This window comes from Physcomitrium patens, chromosome 11 (assembly GCF_059467195.1).
Source record: "Physcomitrium patens ecotype Gransden chromosome 11, ASM5946719v1, whole genome shotgun sequence".
Taxonomy (NCBI): Eukaryota; Viridiplantae; Streptophyta; class Bryopsida; order Funariales; family Funariaceae; genus Physcomitrium; species Physcomitrium patens.
This window is the reverse complement of record NC_143420.1, coordinates 13,640,749-13,663,309: the sequence shown is the minus strand read 5'-3', so window position 1 is coordinate 13,663,309 and position 22,561 is coordinate 13,640,749. Positions and strand designations below refer to the sequence as shown.

General features: G+C 36.5%; 3 protein-coding genes across 8 annotated transcripts; all 3 read left to right on the top strand.

Annotated features, from left to right (window-relative positions):
* The first annotated feature begins 5,364 nt into the window (after positions 1-5,364).
* On the top strand, positions 5,365-9,585 carry LOC112289030 (COP9 signalosome complex subunit 3). Its single transcript, XM_024533937.3, has 11 exons — positions 5,365-5,687; positions 5,851-5,966; positions 6,239-6,503; positions 6,659-6,716; positions 6,878-6,967; positions 7,346-7,408; positions 7,558-7,647; positions 7,892-8,050; positions 8,183-8,304; positions 8,543-8,615; positions 9,171-9,585. The coding sequence occupies exons 1-11, from the start codon at positions 5,503-5,505 to the stop codon at positions 9,240-9,242; spliced, it is 1,293 nt and encodes a 430-aa protein (XP_024389705.1). The 5' UTR covers positions 5,365-5,502; the 3' UTR covers positions 9,243-9,585.
* A 1,324-nt stretch (positions 9,586-10,909) lies between these two features.
* On the top strand, positions 10,910-13,428 carry LOC112288946 (uncharacterized). The gene is made up of 3 exons (XM_024533723.3): positions 10,910-11,295; positions 11,573-11,721; positions 12,889-13,428. Exons 1-3 carry the CDS (start codon positions 11,044-11,046, stop codon positions 13,031-13,033), a joined length of 546 nt encoding a protein of 181 aa, XP_024389491.1. The 5' UTR covers positions 10,910-11,043; the 3' UTR covers positions 13,034-13,428.
* Positions 13,429-14,070: 642 nt separating this feature from the next.
* Positions 14,071-22,095, top strand: LOC112288382 (uncharacterized). Of its 6 annotated transcripts, none has more exons than XR_016505574.1 (14): positions 14,071-15,691; positions 16,080-16,681; positions 16,909-16,995; positions 17,131-17,273; positions 17,530-17,624; positions 17,845-17,915; positions 18,076-18,209; positions 18,487-18,583; positions 18,762-18,853; positions 19,052-19,130; positions 19,281-19,427; positions 19,676-20,755; positions 20,835-21,077; positions 21,333-21,471. XR_016505574.1 is itself a non-coding variant. In XM_073537118.2 (14 exons), exons 2-14 carry the CDS (start codon positions 15,534-15,536, stop codon positions 21,680-21,682), a joined length of 3,135 nt encoding a protein of 1,044 aa, XP_073393219.1. In that variant the 5' UTR covers positions 14,072-14,477; positions 14,953-15,533; the 3' UTR covers positions 21,683-22,095. The 6 variants fall into 6 exon arrangements, 4 of the variants coding, with proteins under 4 accessions (XP_090110489.1, XP_073393219.1, XP_073393220.1 ...); XM_073537118.2 differs by lacking the exon at positions 20,835-21,077 and having other exon boundaries at positions 14,072-14,477; positions 14,953-15,691; positions 21,333-22,095; XM_073537119.2 differs by lacking the exon at positions 20,835-21,077 and having other exon boundaries at positions 14,072-15,691; positions 19,676-20,086; positions 20,219-20,755; positions 21,333-22,095.
* The last annotated feature ends 466 nt before the right edge of the window (positions 22,096-22,561 follow it).

Below are 22,561 nucleotides of genomic sequence, written 5' to 3'. Positions count from 1 at the left end.
CATATAAAAGAGATTTAAATACTAAGCTTTATGTAGCCTTGTCAAGTTATAGAACAATATTTAAAGTAACAATCCAAGCAATGATATTTTCTTTGATTTATAATATGAAAGCTATTTTATCAATTGAATTTAAATTTTCATCCTTTTGAATTACTTTGACAAAGAGATTATTAATTAAATAATCTTTAATTGATAGATTAGAATAATTACAAGATTTAAATTAGACCAAAAGATGAAGTACTCATCATATAAAGGCTATATATATAAGAAAGAAAATTTCCTTTAACAAGCAACATAACATTAAAATCCTTCAGCTTGGCATGTTGGTCTTTTTAATAGATGTTGGGAAATTAGATTTTCCTGGAAAATTTGATGCAATATAATTGGATCCTTACTTGGTAAAAGAAGTCTTTTTAATAATTTAATTTGGCTACAAACTCTTGATACAAAAGACTTTTCTATCAGAACTTCTAGCAATCAATGCAAGAAATATCAAGTGTGATTTTTATCACATGGTAATTATTCTATCACTATATCTATCTTTATATAATTTCTTAAAATAAAGAAATTATTTAATTTAGATAGAATTTAAAATATTAAAATTAGAATTTAAGACAAGGCATAGAATTAATTATTGATTTTTTTTTTCAATTTAATCTCCTTCATTAAGTAATTAAAGAACTCTAAGAGAGTGAAGGAAGTCTTTCAAGTAGATTCTCAAAAAATTTGAATGTCCAAAAAGAAAAAAAATTTAAGATTTTTGAATGTATATTTTAATAAATATTTAAAAAATATAGTAGTATTAGCAAATGAGAGGTTGTTAATTGAGTGTTCTAAATTCAAATCTAATAAAAAAAAAAGAGGCTATTCCAATGAGCTAGTATTAGAGCAAGAAATCCAACATTGTATCTCCAATGGATATGTAGACCTTAAAGGCTTGATACTAAAATCTCTCATATTGACAAAAAATCTAAAAATACCACCTTTTAAAATCTTTAGCTTATGTCTTTATTTTACAACTTTAATTTTTTAAAATTAAAATTAATTTTTTTCTATCTTCTTTGTTTAGTTCTATAGAATAAAACCTATATTAATTATCTTCAATTAAAATTAACTCACTCATTCTTATTTTGGATAATTGTTAAAAACTTCCAAAGATAATTCGTCTTTTGAATAAATAGCATTTTAAAGAACCAGTTTTAGGCTCTTTACTTTTGCACATTGTCTGAGATAATTGCCATGTATAAATCAACAAATAAACTCATTAATTGTTTTAGGATAAAACAATGAATTTTCTTATATTTCATTTAGATGATACTTAAATCTATTCTAAGAACAAAAAAAATCATGAATTTCATATTTGTCATATATTACAAAAATTAAGAAATAAAAGATTATATATGCCAATATAAAAAAGTATGTATTTTACACTACTTAAGTTAATTTCTTAAGATACATTATTTCAAATGATGGTCTTATGATAAATCCTAAAAAAATTCAAAGTATCATTGAAAGATTCAAAGAATAATAAAAAATATTCAATATTTTTTGAGATTTGTCAATTACTATTAGATTCTTATTAAGAACTATTTTAAAGTTGTAGCTCTATTTATATATTTGACTTTTAAAGTTTAATTTAAGTGGAATAAAGAAACTAAATGAATATTTGAAGTTTTAAAAATAATTTTTATTTTTGTACTAATCTTCTATTATATTGAATTTTCAAAGATATTTTTTTATAAAAACAAATGCATCACACTTTGCATGTAGTGCAATATTGTCACAAATAGAAATAGATGAAAAATTTTATTCTATTGATTTTCATTCAAGAAATCTTTTTGCTGTAAAAATTATCTATAAGATCTATAATAAAGTATGTTTTTCCAATATCAATTCATTTTAAGAATGACACCATTATCTAAAAAATGCATGAAGTCCAATGAGTACTCATACATATTATAAGAATCATAAGTAATTCATGTCATTACTTATTCTAAATTATTGCTAAGCCCATTAAAGCATGTCTTTATCAAAAATTGAATTTAAGATTACTTATTGATTATAAAAACAACAAGATTTGTTAAATGTCCTATTTACAAGTTCTTATCTTGCACTAAAAGAAAGAAATGCAAGTCTTGTTTGATAACAAATAATTCTTTAAAATTAAAATAATTTCACCTTTCAACAATAAAATCAACATTGACTATTGATTCAATATTTTTAAGCAAGTTTAATCAAATATATTATATGATTTTTTTTATGATAATTAAAAAAACTATTATAAATCTTATGATGCTTTTAAGTTTAATTTTTTTTATTTTAAATCTACCCTATTTTGAAGAAAACTTATATGTTTCAAAAGGTGAAGCACAATTATAAGCTCTTCAAATTTATTACAACTTCTCAACAATAGAAAATTTTGGATACAATAAGATTTTAGAGTTAATATCAAGAGATTTTTGATAGTTTCAAATGTGAAAAGCTATTAAAGACTTTATATAATTATGTGATATTCTCTCTCTCTCTCTCTCTCTCTCTCTCTCTCTCTCTCTCTCTCTATATATATATATATATATATATATATATATATAGAATTTGCTATTATTAATTTTATTGATTTTTTGTCTAATAATTCAAAAAATAATGATTATTAAATTTAATATATTGATTTTTAATTTTCTAATTTTTTAGCATTACAAACATATTTTAAAAAATGCAATCAAGGATAGAGGATAGAATGCAATCTTTAATAAATTTCATTTCTTTTATAACAAGCGATTACTTGATTCTTCATTTTGATTTTGATAGGTATTATTAATGAATAATTTTGAATTTCTTACTATATTTATAAGATTCTTAGCTAGATCCTATGTGTATTTATTAATACCATATCTACACCATTATATAAGATATTTTAACTTCTTTTGGCACTGCCTTGAATCTAAGACTTCTTCAACTTCAAATTCTTTATTATTATCCACTTCTATATGAGGTGGTATTTATCTTTTTATCCAAAATATTCACTCTCTTATATGGCTCAAAAGAAAACATGTAGAACACAAGATGAATCTTATAGACTCCTATATGTATAATCAATAAGCAATTAGATTAATTTGTTCACAAATAGGAAATAATTCAAGTCTATAGAACTCCAATTTGTTATAAGGGTGATCAATCATAATATTACAATAAAGTAGCCATATCTTGTTAATATGGAATTGATATTGTTCTTTGCAATAAGCATCTATATTGATCTTTTATTATTCTTGAGCTACTTTTAATTGTCCCTTCATTGTTACATATAGTCTTAATAAACAATTTATCAAATCTTTTGCCTTAGGATTATCAACTTTTGAAAAGTCATTTGATTTAAGTCATGGATAATAACCATAATTGATTTATAAACATAACTATAGATATTTATTCTTTTAGATAAAATTCTAAAAAAATCAAGTAAGGTCTATTAAAATATTTTATAAAAATTTAATATTTTTTATAAAATATGAGAAATAATTTTAAAAAATCATGTTAGTAATTAATTAATTATATAGTATATGCATTAAAATTTTAAGAATTAAAAAAATAGTAGAAAATATCTATTTAAATTTAACAATAAAAACAAGGTGTATCTTTGGAATTAATTATTTTAGAAATAAATAATAATAGAAGTTTTTTATTTTTTGAAAGATCTATATATATGAAATAAATAAATAAATAATTACATATATATATATTAATATCTATAATAGTTAAATAATTTAAAAATCACTATTTTAGGCATTGTGTCTTTAAGCATTACTACCAACATCTATTTAAGAGATGTACATTGTACTTAGTTTTAAAAATTTATTCATATTTCTAAAAGATTTTTTTTTTGTTATTATAATTTATAATAAATTTTAAATTCAAATATTAAGAAAAACAATAGTTATCATATGAAATAAGAAATCAATGCAATATTATTACTATGTGAAGTCTTTTAATATATATATATATATATATATATATATATATATATATATATATATATATATATATATATATATATATATATATATATACATACATATATATATAAAGGAATCATTATAATATTTAATAATTTTATTATATTTTTTTAATCAATTTAAAAGGCTCAAGAAAAGAAAATATTAATGCTTTCTTTCAAAAATCAAAGTTGAAACAATAAATTTAAAGATAATGCACATTTAAATATAGAATCTAAAAATGATATTTAAATTTTTTAAGAGTATTTATATATATATATATAATTAGATTATATATATTTATATTTTTTAAAATAATAAATATATATTACTAGATTTTTAAATCAAAATAAATTATAAATTACTTATAGATTAAAAAAATCAGCTATAGTTGAACAACAAGTAGCCATTTGCTATTTATTGGATGTATCTCTAAAGCAATAATTTAATATATATATATATATATGCTAGACTCAAAAAAAAAAAACTTTTAAAATTAACTATTTGATAAATAATTCAAACTTATCAATCTAAACCTATGATGTAGATGAATTAAATAGGCACGTCTTAAATATCTTTATTATATTTTTTTTAAAACCAACTTAGTGCTTTTATGCCATAGTTAAAAAAGACATTGTTAATAGAAACATGTATCTATTATATATTATAGTCTCAAACTAATTAGATTATTACAGAGTAAAATATAATGTCTTGTCATATTTTTGCAAAATAGGATTTTGCAATTGTTTTATAATTAGTCATCACTTACCTAGTGATTTGCAATATGTAGATAAAATTCTTAATAATACACCACATATAAAAACTGACCTTTTCACCAAGGATGTCTTTAAAATCCGTTAGCATGATAAATTCCATTTGAGCTACAACACAGGCGATTTACATGGAAAATTGTGTTTACAATGAAAACCAACTAGTTCTACATAACAAATATTAGAAGATATCTTAGAATCGATGTTTTTCATCAACAACCATTTATGTATTACTAAGCAAAAAACCCTGTTATGTTCCAAAAAACCCTGTTATGTTCCAAAAAACCCTAATATAGCAATGCAATGTGACTTTTTTCTACCTATGCATTCTAATCCCACGTATTAAGTGCGTCAGAGCTCCGGCTTCCGTTAAAAAATAAACCATGCAACTCTCAGTAACCCCGTTCACACGGCACTTTCAAGGGCGGTACACGGCGATGACGTGGATCCCATCGACCATTCAGGGGCCTTGGTCATGCAGCTGCTTCACCCACGATATGGCCAGTGTGAACGAGCCCCTTCCACATCGAAAGGGATCCATCTTGTTCACATCCGAGGTCCCCAGTTTATAACCCTAATTTTGGGGCCCAGACTTTGTCGAACTGCGTCGCAGAACGGGGAGAGTGCTCGAAACTCACTTATCGATAGTGTTTTTATTGCGGGGGAGGAAGTGATTGATTGATCGTAGGACGGAGCCAGGAGGCGCGAGGGATCGAACTAGGCTGCGGGTGGAAGCTGTGGGATCCATGGATGCGCTGGATCAGTTAGTGGCGCAAGTGCAGGCTCTCTCAGGGAGCGAGCAGGATGTTGCGCATCTCAGCAGCTTGCTCAAGCAGGCGGATGAGCTTCTGCGCACGCACGCCCTTCGTCTTCCCTTCTCGCTCTCTTCGCTTCACCCCACCAAGCACTCTCTGGGTTACCTTTACCTCCTGTGCGTTGTCCTTTTGCCCCTCTGTTTCTCTGTTGCTTTCTCTATGTGGCTCATGTCGTTGCCAATTGTATTGATTCTGAGAAGAGGGTCTTATGGGTTTGGACCATGACAGACGTGTTTGCACATTGCTGATATCATGTCGTGTGGGTGATGGATGACACAGTGAGGCTCAATCATCCGGAACCCTGACCAGGGAACAATCGGACAGTTTTTTGGCTCTGGCCTCCTCTTTCCTCACTGTCTGTGCCCCAGAGCAGATTCGCCTAGCACCAGACAAATGTAAGTTTGGTTTTACCTGATTTTTGCGGCCTGCAGAGAATCTTGCTGTGTTGTTTTAGGTTAACATGATATGGTTTCGTACTTAAACCACTCCCTAGTTTCTTTCTTTCTTTAATTTCAATCTTCGGTGTTTCAATTTCATTTTTTTTCTTTTTCATTCACATTTTCATGATGAATGCAATTATGGAACTGAGTGATCTCTATGAATAGTACTGCCACGATTAGACTCCATAATCTTTTATCTCAGATGCGCGGGTGGTTGTATTTTGCAGTTAACAGCGTGTGCCGGAGGTTAAGGGATCAAGCAATGCACTTACATGAACCTATGCGCGCTATTCTTCCTCTGCAATGTGCTATCCGCAAACTCCAGCCTTCCAGTGAATACTTGACTGCCATCCATGCAGATTATCTACAGATGTGCTTGCTGTCCAAGTGCTACAAAGCTAGTCTTAGTATCTTGGAGGATGACATATTTGAAATTGATCAAAAAAAGACCTCACTTGTTCCACGGGACTTCCTTCTGTATTGCTACTATGGGTATGTACTACATACTTTTATTCTAAATACAATAATTAGGGTATTTGTTCTCATTATCTGTGCTATATTCACTCTTTCTGTTCGTTTTCTATGATGCATTTTTAACGTATCTTGCCCTGGTCGACCTTACTGATGAAGCCTTTTGTCGTTTGCAGAGGAATGATTTACATAGGACTGAAAAAATTCTCTAAGGCCTTAGAGTTCTTTCAACATGTACTCTATCTCTGCCTTTAAACCTGTGCAATCCTTCTACAAAAAGCGCCTGATTAAAGAAGTTTTATTGGCTGCCTGGCTTATTTTATCTTAAACATCCGAAACTCTCTCTCGCTGCTATTTATGGGATTTTTATATTTTTCTCTTCCTTATTATTTCAGGCAATTACTGCTCCTACGACGGCCCTGAACGCCATCACTATTGCAGCTTTCGGGAAGTATGTCCTGGTTTCACTCATACAAAATGGTCAGGTTTGTGAGAAGTCTCTGGGACCCGGCCTTTCAATGAACTTCATGGTGACAATTGCTATTTAGTGTAAGATGCTTTACTTTACGAGAAGTCTGTATCTGATGCGTTTATTGATTTCCTTGGGCTTTCTGTCATTCCTTGGATGGTGTTGGGCTTAGTTTCCCCGTATTGCTAAGTTATCCTGTTGAATTATTACGATGTTTACCTTGTCTGCGTATCAAGTGTATTCCTCGTGGATAGTGAATTTTCTAGATATCCATGAATCTTAATGCAGCTGTGGACCTTCGCCTCTATGGGTGGGTGCATTGGGAAATGATCAACGTGTGGGTATTAGTTCAAATGGGCTATTGGTGATATTTTGTCTTCCTGGTATCGTACAGGTCCCTCCTTTTCCGAAGTATACTCCCGCTGTTGTACTAAGAAACCTGAAGTCTTGCGTTCAGGTACACGAGCTGGGTATCCCTTTTGTTGACGATGTTGGTGCATTACTGTTCTGTCCCGCGTTACTCCGATTTCTCTGATACCTTTTGGTGGTATCCGCAAATTTAGGACTACCACCAGCGTCTCTAACAAGGTGGATAAATCTCTGCAGGACTATTTGGATCTAGCAAATCTTTATGCCAGCCGAAATATTGCCGAGGTGAAGCGTTGCATCACCCAACACGAGGAGGTCTTTAAGAATGTGAGTTTCTGGTCAATTTTTCGGCAGCAAACTGAATTCTCTACGGCCTTGGATTGATCCGTGTCTTTTCCACCCGTTGTGGATGCGGATATAATTCTTAAGTAGTTTTTTTTTTTGGGTAGAGTTCGTATAACATTTATTTTTAAGGTGAACGTTCTTTGAAACTATGTTGTATAATTGTCATAACTCAATGTGGATGATTATTTTTTACTCTTCTTTTTATGTTGCTATCTGCGCATAGCAGGATAATAATCTTGGATTGGCAAAGCAAGTCATTGCGTCCCTATACAAACGCAATATTCAGCGATTAACTCAGACCTACTTGACCTTATCCCTCCAAGACATTGCTAACACGGTGCAATTAGATGATGAGAAGGACGCTGAGTTGCACATCTTACAAATGGTAATGTTTTCTTCTCTCCTCATCTGGTATACTGCTGAAAAGTGAATTGTTTGCACCAATTTCATCAAACGCTTGATCAGTTACTTAAGGAGCTACTGTGTGATTAAATATTGACTCAAATGGTGTGCGCAGATTAAGGATGGCGATATCTTTGCTGCTATCAATCAGAAAGACGGAATGGTCAGCTTTCAAGAAGATCCCGAACAGTACAATACATGTGACATGACCCAGCGTCTCAACAATGAAATTCACCAGTATGCTTTCCATTTCTTATATTCTACGTTTCTTCCAAGTATTTTTGCTAGATGCTTTACTAAGCTTGGTACCCTTCTACACGTATATTTCGCAGCTTGGATTATTATTACACGTATACTTCACGGCTTATGTAGTCATCCTACACCTTGGTTTTTTCGTAGTCACCACATCTCAGCATTTTCCAGTTGGATTTTAATATTTTAGAAGCTTGGCTTATGACCCCTGCCTTGAATGCAGTATTGTATGTCTTGCCAAGAAGCTGACATGGGTGGATGAGCAAGTTTCATGTGATCACGCGTATTTGAGCAAGGTATTCCTTTTTCTTAGCGTCATTATGTTACACGTGGAAATGAGAATTAATGACTGGTTCTTTGCCATCTTGTAGCTTGCTTTTCACATCCGTTCATTTTAACAGATTGTGTCTATCAGGAAGGTGTCTTCACATGTTTCCTATTCGATCTTCTTTTGATCATTTTATTGTTATTTCTACACGAAAGGCTTTACTTCTAGTGAATAAAGTGCTAGTAAAGTTTATATAATATAGGAGGCAGAAAGAGTAGTCCATCATTTTCAATAACCTGCTCCAATGCACCTATAGCATGTCTCAAATTTTGATATTTTGATGGTTGAATTGGTGGGACTATGATGTTGGTCTGGACATGCAATTGTATACGGGAAATTGTTGGACCATTTCATTAAATCACCTTCATATTACTTTACGTTCATCCAGTCTACTTTAGTTTTCTCTTTGTTAGTTGCAACCCGTCTTTTTGCTTTATTGCTATTGTTTATTTGCTAAATGTGCTAATTTGTCCTCGCAGTCTTTTTAATATCTCTTTAACAGCAGGTTTTGTGATATTCGCAGATTGGAAGAGATCGGCCCCGGTATGATGAGGACTTTGACCTGGTTCCACAGAAGATTTATACAAACATCTGAGGTTTCTGAACATGTAGCAGCCTAGCTATCAATTTGCAGCTGCAGTAAGTCATCTGGACATAAATTTTAAGACCCTTTTGGGTGGTAAAGTGTATATGATGCAATGGTATACAGGAAAATGGCGTAGCCACCATCTTTGAAACATGTAGTGTTTCTGGACAGGGAGTTGTTATTGCTGGAGTTCAAGCCTCATTTTGTACATTTCAGTTTATGAGTAGTATTGGTGTGCTTGATAATTTTTAAGTGGACGAAACTGAGTTTAAACCTAATTTGTGTAAGTCGATCCGATGTCCGTTTTCATTATCGAAGCCACTTGAGGTGGGCCGAAGCATTTCCACCGGTACTGTTTTCTATTTTGTTAGCCATATTAGCTCATTTGGGTTACCCAGTGATCACCATTTGTTGTTTCTAAAGGTGGGATTCTTTTCAAAGGCTTTTGTACTTATTTTGTTGACTTGTTTCAGCTTTTGGTGGTATTTGTTTGAATGATGGAACGCTATTTCACAACCCAAGTTGCTCAAGTTTGCAATCTTAGTATCAAAATTGTGGTCATTGAATGTTCAGCTCTATCTTAACTTGGATCTGTCACTGGTTGAAATGACCTTAACATCACCTAGGACATTTTTTATTTTTTTACTTATTACTATTTGTAAACTAATTCACTCAAAATTTTCTTAACAGTTTCGAAAATGAAGTGATGAAATTTGAAACTACGGTGTAATCAGAGATATACTTAAAATTTTAAAGTTAATGTAATGGTTTACGATTGCTTGTCAACAACCAAAATGATAATACAAAGTTAAAGCAGTTTTTATTCCGAGTCTGTAATTAAGAATGCGTCTTTTTGCATATACCTGTGATTAACTCGTTATCATTATACTTTTTACATCATTAAAAAAATCATCAAATACATAGTGTCAGTATTTAACTCTAAACTGCATCTTGAAATTATAGCAGACAATGAAAGTTACTCCATTAAATTTTTCTCGACATTAGCAACAATTATTTCTTTTTTGAGAAATAAAGCTTCACCAATCCTCTGTCGCATTGTTTGCATCACTTTCCTTAATTCGTTCTTCATCTCAATATTAAATTGCCTAAATATTTTAACAATATACATAAATTGTATAAATACATTTTTTGAGACTATATATATATATACTATGTACATATAAGTACATGTGGTTGAATGTGATTGGCTATTATTGGTTGCAGATCCAATAGTGGCTCAATGAATTACATGTCATTTGTTTTTTTAATGATGGTTAAGATGGGTGGGTTGATTTATTAAAAACTTGTATCTATTTAACATTCCTCTAAAAATATATAATAATACATTTACATCTTATGAATATGAATTTGATCAAAATCAAGTCCATACGAATCATTTACAAAGAAGAAGCATGGAATGGCCCAATTACAAGACTTGCTAGATATAGTATTAGTTTATCCAAATCCACAATGGTTGGTTTCTTTACATCCAAGTGCAGAGTAATAATTGCAACCCACAGTATTCGGTCGAACGCCTATCACTGCGTATCAGCCAAATGACGGGCACGGTAACCGGGACGGGTTTTGCGCGTCCGTGGACCAGACCGGACCCGACCCGGCCCGGCCCCTGGTGAAGCTTCCGTATCTCTCGCTCTTTCTCTCTCTCGCTCGGTCTCTCGCTCGCTGTGAGCTTGCAGCCTTGGCTAGGTTAGTGTTTTGGGGGACTCATCGTTGTTGATGCGCGTTGCCTAGATTGTGCACAGGATCCCAGACATCACCGTCTACAACAATACAAACCCTAGGGAGCGTGATGAGCATGGCGGAAGGGCTGCTGCATCGCTGGGGGAGGAGCGCGGAGGAGCTCGTGGAGACTGTGCCCGGAGGATTGTACGTGAAAGTGGTGCCGCCTCCCGACACCAACAAGAACACTTCGTGGTTTCAGTATCCCGGCATTTGGACGACGTATATTCTGATTATCTTGTTCTCGTGGCTCGCCATCGTCTCCGCGTTCCGATGCGATGCCGGAACCGCATGGACTGTCGTCAACCTCGTCCACTTCGCCGTAACGCGTCTCCTCTGTTTCTTCGTTGTGTATCTTTGTTGCGGATGGGGAGTTTGTAGGTGTGATTTGAGGGATGGGAGTGCTTTTGCTACCCCTTCGTTTCCGCGTTTTAGGTTCCTGTGAATTGGCTGTTGATTAGGAGTTCGTTGGTAGTGGAATGATGTAGACTTAAGCATAATGGTGAGCAAAAGATTGTTGTTGTCTTATTTGTTTTTAATTTAACTCAGAGGTTTTGTGTTGTGTTATGCTGGTTTGCATTGGATTTGATTATGAGCAGGTTACTTACCGATTTTTCCATTGGAAGAAAGGGACTCCGTTCGCTGAAGACCAAGGTGATTATGGGAAGCTTACATGGTGGGAGCAAGTGGACGATGGGCGCCAGCTCACTCGCAACCGGAAGTTTTTGACCGTCGTTCCTGTCGTCCTGTGAGTAGCTCTTCTCCCCTCTTTTACGTTTATTCGTCTATCTTTCGCGTGGCTCTTGGAGTGTGATTTCGCGCGTGCGGCGAAAAGCTTTCTTGAATATTTTTATGGACAAAAATATGTTCCTTTAGTGTCATTTTCACCTCTTTCAAAGATTTAAAAGTTCATGGAAAGTTGGGATACCGATCGCATACTCCCTGAATTTTCAGTCATATGTTCTTAATTCGTTTTGTAAATGATCCTTGTCGATGGCTGGAATGTGCGTTATTAGGGTCTGCTTCACGTTGAGTTTATCATCCCTTATGTCTTCCTGACAACTGCACATCTAGATTCTTAGCTGCTTGAAGAGCCTGATCTTGTAGATATTTCAGTAACTACACGAAAGAGAGCCAGCACAGGAACATGTCCATAATTGTTTCGTCGTGCAAGAGTATTACTATCAAATTTTCTCGATAATACTGTTCAGCGGTGGGTGAATGGATTTGGATGTCACGGTTTTTTGCTCATAGCGATATTCAATCGTTCTGGATTCCTGTAGAAGGCGTTTGATTTGTATGTCTTAGGTGTTGAATGAAATTCATGGAACTGTTATGAAACGGCGAGATTTATTGGTTGCACCTCTGCGCTCACTCTGATGAACTTCTATGGGACGAAGTGGTCTATCATTTTAGTAACGCAGTAGAAATCCGACGCTTTTAATTATGTGTTTTTAACAAAAGTTATTATGCAAGTCACTGCCTACCTTGAGTAGGCCAGAACGTCTTGCACTTCATAATTACCTGGTTTTCGACCCAATTATACTTTCATCAGATTTTGTTAAATGTTGTTCTCTTTTTTCTCACTCCGCTTTGAGGTCGATCTGGAGTCCCCAAGAAACGTTATTCTAACTGGTTCTTCTGTCTGCTTGTTGTGCACTTACTGCGCAGTGGATTAATTTTTTGCAATAAAATATTTTCTTTACCGTAGCCCTATCATCTTATTCAAATGCTTCAAGTAATTAGGTAGATTTCGATTTTTCGATAAAATCAATCTTACTAGTAGAATTACAGGGCATGCTGCACCGCCGTATTTTTGTCTCTTATTATGCAGAGCAGTATGTGATCTGGATTGTGAATATCATGCCGAAATTGCTTTTAATTGACCAGCTTGTGGAGTCGGTGATTTTGGCAGGTACCTGATAGCGTCACATACAACCGACTATAGGAACCCAAACCTCTTCCTCAATACGATTGCGGTCTGCTGGTTGGTGATTGCCAAGTTTCCGAATATGCACAGAGTGCGAATATTTGGAATAAACTCTGATTATGACACATGACCATTGTGAAAAAAACGTCTACCATTTGGGTGCAATCTCTGCATATGGGTTCTGTTTTTTGTAGTTTCTACGTGATAGCTCGCAAAGGAATCCTTTGTACAGGTTATCTCTGGCCCTAGATCAGGATTCATTTTTTCTACCGTTCATAGCAGGATTTCTACTACAGTGGACCAGCATAAGTTGTGTTGAGTTCTCTGCATACTTTTTAGCTAGTACCATATGTGGTGCTATAGTAATCTTGTAAGTATACAGTAGCTTCAAAATTGTAGCATAAGACAGGTCATGTGCAAGTGGCTTGGGACCGTTTGATTACCGCAGGGTGACAGTCCCATGACTTCTAGCAGTCCTGAACAGCACTTCGTGATATACATGATTTAAGGACAGCTTTGTGGTAATTCCTTCATCGTATGAACCGCACACACTTGATTGACTGCCATGCCATCGATTCATTACGTTCGTTCGGTGGTTTTATATATGTCAAAAAGGAAGACATTCTCCGGTGATGCGTCAAGACATTCACTGGGTAATCCAAGCTTGTGATAGTGACTCACTTTCATATACTCATCGTGTATCTGTGAGATGTTTTTGCTTCTTACTTTTAGCCTGTTTGCTCTGTTCGTTTGCTGAATGGATTTTGTGATACTTTTACTCACACACCTGAGTGTCAGCGGTCACATGCGTCTTTGGCTAGATGTCCACCATTATCTCTCATGAACTTTATGTTTTGGCTACCCATTCTGATTCGCCACTCTATTCTTAATCAACCCTCAATACAATGAAGACTATCAATTGCAACACTGAACTTTCATACCAAGCTGAGTAGCGGCATACAGGTACCCCACAATTTTCTTACAGAGCCATGGGTTTCATGTGGTCGGCTATTCATTTGTTCGTTGTACAAATGAAAGCGGAACTGCTCACATGCCAAGAACGAGAAGCCGTGAGAGAGGGAGGCAGGGCAAGAGGAAAAACTTTAACCCCTGCCCCGGGCAGCAGTGCAGGCTGCCCAAGTTCCATTCAGCCTAGGAGCCTCAGCCCCATGCTTTTGCGGAATCAAAATTGACGCTATATTTTCTCTTCGCTGGTTTTCTTGGTGCCTTCCAATGCTGCTGTAACTGCTCTCTCGCATCGCCCTCTTGATCGCTTCTCCCTACTTCTTTCCTACCTCTTTACCAATGGTCGCGATCGATTGCAGCACTTATAATTGGTGTCTGTTTCTAGTTCATGAGAATGAATGGCGTGCAAGGTGGATGAGTAGCTAGAGGCAGTTCAGGGGAGTGATAAGAGAGTAATGGAAGAGTTGGTCTCTGCTTTTACAAGTCCTCTTGTGAGTTGTACCATGATGCTGTTACGACACTGCTAAGTGTTCGCGTGCCTTTTCCCTGTTTGTTTCCGTTTTAATGAGGGATCGAACGAGATTTATGTTCAAATACGATCGTTTCAGGTATCACAGATACCTTGGATTAGTTTCGATGTACAAGTGCGAGTTCAAGTATTCTGCATATTTAATTCCCGGACTAGCTTTGGTGATTGGGTGACAAGTCTAGTTTGAACGGTCATCAACAGCATGTGAATCAGCCAAAATAGATCAATCATGGACCAAAAACTATTCAGGAACTTGTCAATTACTATAGATTCTTTGCAGGTTGGGAGTGCTAGGTAATTGTGTATGGGTTTTGCTTTGAAACGAAAGTGGTTAGGTTGTTTTAGATTCATCTTCTGCAGTTTACAGCTATCGGTTAACGTCAAGCTGGCAGATAGCATTATCACATTGAAATAATCTAACAAAATTTAGATAAATTGCACTCCAAGAATAAGCAGATCTGTACATGGTTACACTCAGCTTTGCAGTGTTAACAACAGGATCATATCAATGTCAATCCATTAATTTATTCTGTACTCCTAATTTAATGTTGTAGATTATTTTCATTTGAAAGTGCAACACGATTTATTTGAATAAACGGCCTCTCGTCTAAAGACCTTGGAAGTTGAAATTCCCGAAATTATCATCAGCATTAGATTGTTGACAGAGCTTCGCGATCCTCGTTGAAACTGTATCAAGAGTCTAGGCCGTCGGTAATATTTTTGTAACCCGATTTCAATTCGCAATTCTTTCCTAGATTAGTGAAAAAAGATGGTGGTTCCCGTAGGGTTTTACCCCACGGAGAGTCTCTCCTTTGTCGAGTGAGTCAACTTTTTGCACATTTGGTACCCTGTATGTGCAACTCAGTGCTCGCATATTATACCTCAATCCTGAGGGCCGCGATTACAATAACTGACCATTGAACTTCGAAGAATAAGACAAAAAAGCTTCTGCTCATCTAATTTGGAGCACCCTCAGAGCATTGGAGGCATAGCTCAATTGGAATTGGAAGGGAGACGAAACCGCATTCAGAAGACTTGCCGGTTGCTGTATGAGGACACCAGACATCCTTCTAGCAATCTATCGTCTTCCAAGTTTACATTGATCAAGAGCTGCCAATCTGTTAAAGGTTATCAAATGATGCCGACGAGGAGGCAAATGATTTGTGATGAGGAGCTTCGGTTGCGTAATGGCAAGGAGAACTCTGCTGGAAGGGGCTTTCCGAGAACCTCGGAGATTCTATGCCCCGAATCAACGAGTTCTGCAGTAGCAATTTTTGAACAGCCAGAACTAAGGTACGATCGTCCACCGAAACATACGTCTGCAAACGTCGTGAACGTGCGTTTGAACGAAATGATTTAGAACAAGAGTCAAGGATCTTGTGATAGTGATAGATTGTGCTCACATCGTTGATGCGGAATTTATGATTATCAAAGAAACTAAAGCTCAATCTTCTTAGCTTGCATCTGTGTCAATCAGTTAACTTGTATTGGTTTGTGTTGGTAAATTAATGTTAAGATACTTGAGGGGTACGCAGCAATCTTAGATCAGCATTCAACTATTGGTTCACCAATAATAATCAACTAACCGATGTCTGTGCTCAAGCATTTTATTCCTCTTATGGCGTGGGCGATGCTCCTGGGGAATTAGAATATTGCTAACTACTATCAGGAATTCATGCAGAGCGTATAAGCTCGGAAAACAGAAGTGCTCTTACAATCAAGTGGAGCTCGTTATTCAGGATTTAAGTGGTGGCAAGGTAACAGAACTGAGAGTTTCAGAGGCAATCGAAACTGTTGTGGGATCTGAGGTGGAGGAGCAACTACGTGAGAGTTGTCTGAAGTTCCATGTACGCTTCGTCAACAACTTTCGCATTCAATTGTACATTTACGTTGTTTATGCGATTCCCTATGGAACAACTAGACCCGACAAGAACACTATATTGTATCATTGGATGCCTGTGACACGGTCGAAATGCCGGAAAGGTTGCACCGGTTCTGTTATTCGAGGTCTTCAACGATTTGGTAGAATGCCCCGAAGGGGAGCCGCGGCAGTGGATGGAGAAGATACCTGGAAGGAGCCTCGACATTTATATATCGCAATTGACGAAGCCAGCACTCACGTTTGCCCTAGACACGAGACCTCAAAATTCAGACTTCTTGTTGCGGCCTACGATGATAAGCATCAGTTACTTGGAACCACAGTTTCGAGCAGCATTCGAGTTCTTGCTAACAACGACGCTCCTCTTGGTGCTGCTTCTTTCAAGCTACATTGTAACTTGAAAGGTAGGGCTGATGGTTGAACAATAAATTGAAGCACTGAAAATGCAATCGTTTAGTTCATACCCAGTCTCACTGCAACGGACATATTCTTGTTAGTCACGTTCGATGCGTTTCTCCGTTGTAAAGGGTCTATATTCGTGTTGTCCCTAAAAACCATTCGCATTACTTTGAGCACCAAATCGCAAGACGATTAGTAGCCAGGCTGTATTTACATGGTTATTCAATGACAGGTGTTACAGGTTCTTCACCTCTTCGAAGTAGCAGGGCGCAAATGAGTGATCATCCAATATCAGTTCAGTACCGCTTACCTCTTCAAGGTTAAGACAATTTTACAACCTTCACCCTTGCTTCAAGTAAGATTGTGTATACATTCCAGCATTTCCGCTCACACCGACAGGTGTTTTAGATTACTTTTAACAACTTACTCGCGGGTTTGTTCCGTTACTCACCAGCTCTTCCGCCGAATACGAGCCCTTCAAGGTCAAAAGCACCAGCAACTGAAGAGGTGCCGAAGAATGAGCCACCTCTCTTTACAGACTCAATGTTGCTCCTTCCTTCTACGAGAAAAGAGAGCCGCCAAATCTCAAGGAAGCAGGTGAACGCGATTCTATGGAATCCCGCCTTGAGCATCACTTTTCTACTTGTGTGAAAATATCACTCCAAAGTCTAGATGGGTACCAATCTAGACTTTGGAGTGATATTCACTTATCTTCTCTTTCCTATGTTACTTACCTTAGATCTGTGACACTTTCTGTGGAGAGTCATGAATATATCCTGCACGGTTACGTCAAAACCGTTTCTACATCCTGTTGGTCTTAAAGACAGAACTCTTAAAGTGTTCCTACTTCCAGGTGGTAGCCGCTAGGAGTGACGAGCAATGGAAGAATGCTTTGAAGGGCCTTCATGGCGATGTCAACGACCATCTTGTAGCTAATGTTACCGACCGGTAAGGCATCTTGGTGAATTGAGTATCTTACTTCGAATTCAATAGATCAGTGTAGTGTTCATTTGATTTCTTCTTAAATTGAGTTTTTATTCCATTCGCATTCTGCTGTTAATTGTAATGCAGACAGATGTTGAAGACTAAGACATTTGTGCTGTATTTCTGGTAAAATTATGATTTTCTTGATTTCAAAACTAAAGAATTGGCCTTTTGGGCTTGGCAGGGTTTTGGAAGCTTGCTCGTTAAAGCCGGTTGAGTCAATTATATCCCTGAGGATATTAGCCAAGGATCTTGGTGAGAGACTTGAGTATTGTTCCACGATGTTCCAGTGATTTCGTATGATGTGACTTAAACAGTACCAGCCGTATTGGCAAAGACTGCAGTGGGACAACAATGTTATTTGGTTTGATTTTCTTCGCTTTGATGAGAGGAACTAATTCCTATGTCACAACAGGATCAAAGCGAGAGGTCTTAGCTGGGATCTTCAGCGTCCTCCAAAGTGTTGGCGTTGTGCACCAATGTGATAAAGAAAAGTTCATATGGCTGGGTAGTTCAAACGTGATATTCACTCTAACAAGACTGTCCAAGGTGCTGGTTGTACCCAAAGGATATTTTTCGAAGTATATTTTTATTGTACCCGCTACCAGTGCGATTGGGATTTGATTTGAATGTTTTCACTTACCACACTCCGGTGATAAGTCACTGGCCACAGTATCTTTTCACATTGATATTCTTGAAACTGTAGCGTGTCTTTTGAATGCAAGCCCTACGTGCACATACAACTCTTCCCAAAGTTCAGAACTTTTCAACACGTCGTGGTTATCTAATTTGAAGAAGGCAACGTTTTGGGTAATAATCACTACAGGAAGTAAAGCAAAACGCAAGAAAAAAACCAATGGCGACGGGTGCAGGAACCAGATTTGATTTTAACACGTCTCTGCTAGAGCAGCCAACTTTCCGACGTGAGTTTCCGAGAACTGTTTTCATACAGTCCATATTAGGGAAAATAAAACCAATTAGCATTGATAATAACAAGGCATACCTTGAATCTCATGTTCTTTAGTAAAGGGAGCAGGGAACGGGCAGAATCCCCTTCATGTCTATTTTGCTCACAAAACCTTTTTCTAATGGCCATTTCAGCCACTGGTGGAAGTACATCAGAGAGCCAGGCGATGGACAACTCAATGTGTAGTCTGAGCAAGAGACTTATCCGACTGTTCTTGATGGACGTGGTATGTGTAAAAGCATTGTGTTTCTTAACTAGAACTTGAATCCAAATAATAATTAAGTATCGTAAAGAAGTGCCAGTTTAACTGCAACTACCTACTTGCTGGAGCCACATTTGGATCTGTTGATATCAGTCAGCCAGGTCTCCACTGATAACAAAAGTTAAGCACCCTTCAGAACTCATTTTCCTTGCGTTCGTGCAGACCGCTCCTGTTTCATGGGATCAAGTTCTGACTATCTTCCTTGATAATCATCAAGAAAAGGATTATAAAGATAATTTTTGTGAGTAAAGTTTGAGTACTTTTGTATCTAAATTTAAACCAGTTTTAGTGATTAAGTAGCTTGTGAATGAGGTAGTATCACTAAATTTTGTTTAACGACAATGAGAAATTATAGATTAGCTAACTAACTGGTGCCATGTTTGTTGAGCAGTGACCGGAAGAAGGTTACTAGATAGCTTGAGAATTTTGGGAACTCTGCACCTGATCAGGAGATGTCTAACCAGAAGATGTTCACAATCAGCTACCTACCAATGGCTTGGTGGAGAAGCAGTAACTAATCGTTTGAACAGTCTCTCTGGCAAGTAGCATTTGTGAACTACATTTTTGAGTTGCTAAGAAACCTCTATTAAATGTTTCTTTAAAAAAATGAATGAATTTTTGAACTGGATTTCATATCTAGACACCTACACATCCTTCAGTTAATTGTATGATATATACTACGGTTTGGTCTAATGGGTTAACATCACTACTGCCAGAAGTGCGACATAAGTGCTAGTCATTGTTAAATAAATTTAGTAACTGAAGCTGCTTTGTCGTCTTTCACAGGAAATTGTTTGGAATTTACAACTGGGTCTACCACGTTGCAAAAAGTTGTTTGCAGCCCCTCTCACTTCTTGAGATCATCAAGGTATGCAATAGCAAGAAGACGGAAGAGTTTCGGTACTGAATCACATTGCTCTTTTCACCATGACGCAAATACCAAGAACTCGATCCAACGTTCTCAGCAGTTGGTGGAATCGGTTGCCACTCAGAAACAGTTTGAAAATAAAATCGAAATTCCCCGGAGATCGAAAAGAAGATTGGCAATCACAGATGAAGTTGAAAGTGAACAGTTCTCTGCTGTCTGTCAACAAGAAACTACCCGTAAAAATCTCAGTGTCCAAACCAGCATTCCAAAAAAGCCGAGGCTGACTGTGCCAAGTTCTAAGGTCACAAATAACTTCATCATTTCTCAAGGTAATCGCAACAGCGATTCCGGATTGAATAAACCGCACACTACAAATAAATTATCCTGTACGGCCAGCATGAGTCGAAATCTTGTTCATTGTAAGGGACCGGACAACTCAGGTATGATAAATTGCTCAATAGGTGATGACGTGGCATGCGAGATCCAAAGATATCCTTTTCAGACAAGAAGCTCTAGTGGTTGCTTATCAGCTGCAGGTCCTGATCAAGTTGCAGCTAAGATATCCAGACAAAACGGCCAATCAGCTCCAATCATGTCCGATTCCGTATTGAGGAGGTGTGATGTTGAAGCATTGTCGAAGACAGGATGGGAGACCCGCTTCGAGCTCTTGAATGCTAATGATCTAGACGTCAGATCAGAAGCCACAAGCTCCCAGTATGGTGTTGAGAATTTTCTTCTAAATACTACAGAACATTTTGGGTCAGCTGGACCGAGTGTGTTCCAATTTCCTTACAAGAAGAGACCTCATAACTGGAGTTCGTACCTAGCGGTTGCTGCTCCAGGGTGTTTTGAACAGCCGATCTCCATGGAGCATGCTCATTCAGGATTCTTCGTGGACGTCAACAATCGGAGTCCGCTGCCATGTTTCAGACCTCTTTACTACCTGCAACAACTCTTGACGCCTCAGCAAGTTGAGCATGTTACAGCTCAAAATCCAGGTACGTAGTGGACAACGTGCCCAGAAAATGTCAAGATGTCTGAGAAAACTGAAAGAGCCCGTGTGCTGTGACATTGCAGAACAATTCATAATGGAAATTATTCAAAGACAAAGCGGTCATATATTAATGACACGTAAGAACAGAAAAGAAACAGGGTAATTTGGGAATCTGGAAAAGAAAGAGGAGGCAAATATTGAAATGCAGTACAAAGATAAGTGGATGCATGACAGCGGAGAAGGATCATCACAGAAAAGGAAAAAAAAGGAACCAAAAAAAAAAGGGAAAAAGAAAAAGCTATATGTATATTTTTTGAGTCAATCAGGTAACACATAATCTTCGTATGGATTAGAAAAGTAAGTCTTAACGTTTCACAGCACTGACGAGCCGATCGGCAGGGAAGAATCCAGCATACTATCATTGTCTGCACATGACTCAGTTTGTTTCTAATGTATGACAAGGATGACCGGCCACTAGCGGTAGTAAGTTAAGATTCTCTCCTCTCTCTGAAACAATATCCTTCTTTTTGCAGTCCTTGTTGTAAACGACTAATGACAATTTTTTCTGCAAATCTGTGCAGCATTCTTATTCCATTATGTGCACTACTTCAGGGTGCTCTACCACAAGCTCTCAGCACAAGCCACACAGAAGGGTGCTACTATTGACCAAGCGGTAGTCCGTCCAGTTGCTGAGCATGGAGCGGTAGAGATGCCCTGCCAACTTCATGAGAGAGAATCAAACGGAAGCGCTTCTCCTACTCTCGTTCCTGCACCTACCCTCCATCAGCTGTTGATCCCCTTTTCTCGCGGAGGACCATGGTTGAAGAAAGAGTCGATGACTGATCCGAATTCCCACCACACCCGCTGCCATAGTCCGGTCTCCACTCATCACGTTGATCACCCAACGACTGAAGAACTCTTGGAGAGATGATTATAATTTATACGCTCGATGAGCAATTGTTATCATTTAACACCTCAATGGCTCTCAACTGTAGCCTCAAAACAGAACTGGCTTCAGCCACGACAATGGTACGAAGAAGACAACCAAGGCCTCCATTACAAATCCTTCACCCATAAACCGAGCCACCTATTCATAGGACTACAGTCTTGCTATTTACTAACCTCTGATATTGTTTATAAGTAGCGTAGTTTTTCCCCTTTTCTTTTCTTTTCAATTTTGTCATTTTAGGAGATAATTAAAAAAAAAAAAAAAAACTTTTCTGTAGGATATCACAATTTACACATTCATCACGGACCATGTAAACAAAATTCCATCTCTTGGCAACATCAAATATGTAATCATGGAATCAATTGCAAATCAACAGGCACCAAAAAATTTCTTCATTCAGTTGTCTCCGCACTATGGCCACTTGCTTTCTAAGATCGCACAGAATCTCCAGAACCCAAACCCTGTTTTCTCAAAATTTTCTAGTCTTACTTCAGCCATGGTTGATTTCAATAAAGACTAATACTTTGTGTACTAAATGCTTGTCCACCTATGAAGAAGAGTGTGCCGATAAAACGACATCTTCAATCACTAAAATCATTAACTAGGATAGAGTGAAATAAAATAAAACTAAAACATGATCTAAAAATCAAGCATGTCACCAATAAATTATATATGTTAAAGTTTTATGTTTTAAAATAGGTAATAAATATATATATATATATATATATACATAACTATATGTGCACCTCAGAATATAAAATTGGATAATACAAATAGTTAGGCAATACAAAAAAGTGCACAAAGAATTATATAAAAACATTTCTATATATATATATATATATATATATTTAAACCTATTTT